Source organism: Petromyzon marinus, unplaced genomic scaffold (assembly GCF_048934315.1).
Source record: "Petromyzon marinus isolate PM22_M1 ecotype Great Lakes invasive population unplaced genomic scaffold, UKy_Petmar_22M1.pri1.0 PM_Scaffold_26, whole genome shotgun sequence".
Lineage (NCBI taxonomy): Eukaryota > Metazoa > Chordata > Hyperoartia > Petromyzontiformes > Petromyzontidae > Petromyzon > Petromyzon marinus.
In genome coordinates this window covers 298,368-299,465 of record NW_027423235.1, presented here as the reverse complement: position 1 = coordinate 299,465, position 1,098 = coordinate 298,368, and the positions used below count along the sequence as shown (strand labels likewise).

At 54.3% G+C, this 1,098-nt stretch overlaps 1 protein-coding gene across 1 annotated transcript; it reads right to left on the bottom strand.

The window, feature by feature from the left end:
• On the bottom strand, nucleotides 1-745 carry LOC142923060 (exosome complex exonuclease RRP44-like). Its single transcript, XM_076063999.1, has 2 exons — nucleotides 640-745; nucleotides 1-288 (listed from the first exon to the last, which is right to left on the bottom strand). The coding sequence occupies exons 1-2, from the start codon at nucleotides 727-729 to the stop codon at nucleotides 1-3; spliced, it is 378 nt and encodes a 125-aa protein (XP_075920114.1). The 5' UTR covers nucleotides 730-745.
• Between the last annotated feature and the right edge of the window lie 353 nt (nucleotides 746-1,098).

Below are 1,098 nucleotides of genomic sequence, written 5' to 3'. Positions count from 1 at the left end.
TCACCGTTCGTGTTTTGGGTTCGACGGCTGTATTGCATACAGAGCCGCGTGGCCGCGCGTCAAGTGACAGAAGGATGAGCCCGACGATGCCGACCACGGGACGGACGGGTGAGGTGTCACGGCGTGCGGGGCGTCACGGTGCAGTCGTACGTTCGGGTAGCGGGAGTGTCGCAGCCAGCCATCGATGGCCACCACGATGCGGTGGGCCTGCAGGGACGCTGCTTGTCTTGTCTCCACCCGCACTCGTGGCATGCGGCGGTCCGCGGGTGTGAACAGGTGGCGGGTGGCCTGCAACACGCACAAAGAGCCCCCAGTAAGGCATTCAACAAACTGTTTGGGCGAGTGCCGTCAGCACACACCTATTCAAGCTGGTACGGCAAACGACGGGGTGGGTATGGCCAGCACCATGCCCGACCGCCTTTGTCTCCACAGCGCTGATGTTTACATGCCACATCAGATACTCATTTATGGACGAGTCAACCTAGGGAAGGGCCCAAGACAGGTTCAGACATTTGCCGCTGTTTATTGGTTATGAGCGATAAATATAATCCAACTCGGGTCCCAGGATTCGTAGCGCAGCGCGCTAACCGCTACATCACCGCTCCCCACACGTACACACACACATGCAGATCAGCCCACCTCCTTGATTGGGCTGGGCATGAGCATGCCGCACAGCGGCCTCGAGTTCCGCTTGATGATGCCGACCACTTTGCCAGTGGGCCGACGCATCTTCCCACTTTCGGCTTTCAGCTGGAGACCAAAACAAAGGACAAACATCGTGTTGCGTAATCTAAGCAAGAGCGACGACAGCAGCAGCAGCAGCTGGAATAGCACCGGGAGATGACAACGCAAACTCAAATGAGCACTCACCACAGTAGCGTCTCTCTCACACACTGAAATAATGAAATAACTATTTTTTTACCAGCTCACTGCATAACACAATACAATTTGGCTTGAAGGGGAAGGAGCAATCCAAAACAATAGCGCTTAACCTGCGGATGTGGTTTCATGCTGTGTCTCATCAATGGCAATAATGAGACTGACGCTTTGTTAAAATGACAAAAGATCACAGTGAGGAGTCCTCCGTAAATATTGATA

Excerpts from the sequence above, each read along its gene's own strand:
- LOC142923060 (XM_076063999.1), bottom strand. The coding sequence starts at position 729 with ATGCGTCGGCCCACTGGCAAAGTGGTCGGCATCATCAAGCGGAACTCG. Across the intron at positions 289-639 it reads TGCCCAGCCCAATCAAGGAG|GCCACCCGCCACCTGTTCAC; the intron begins GTGGGCTGATCT and ends TGCGTGTTGCAG.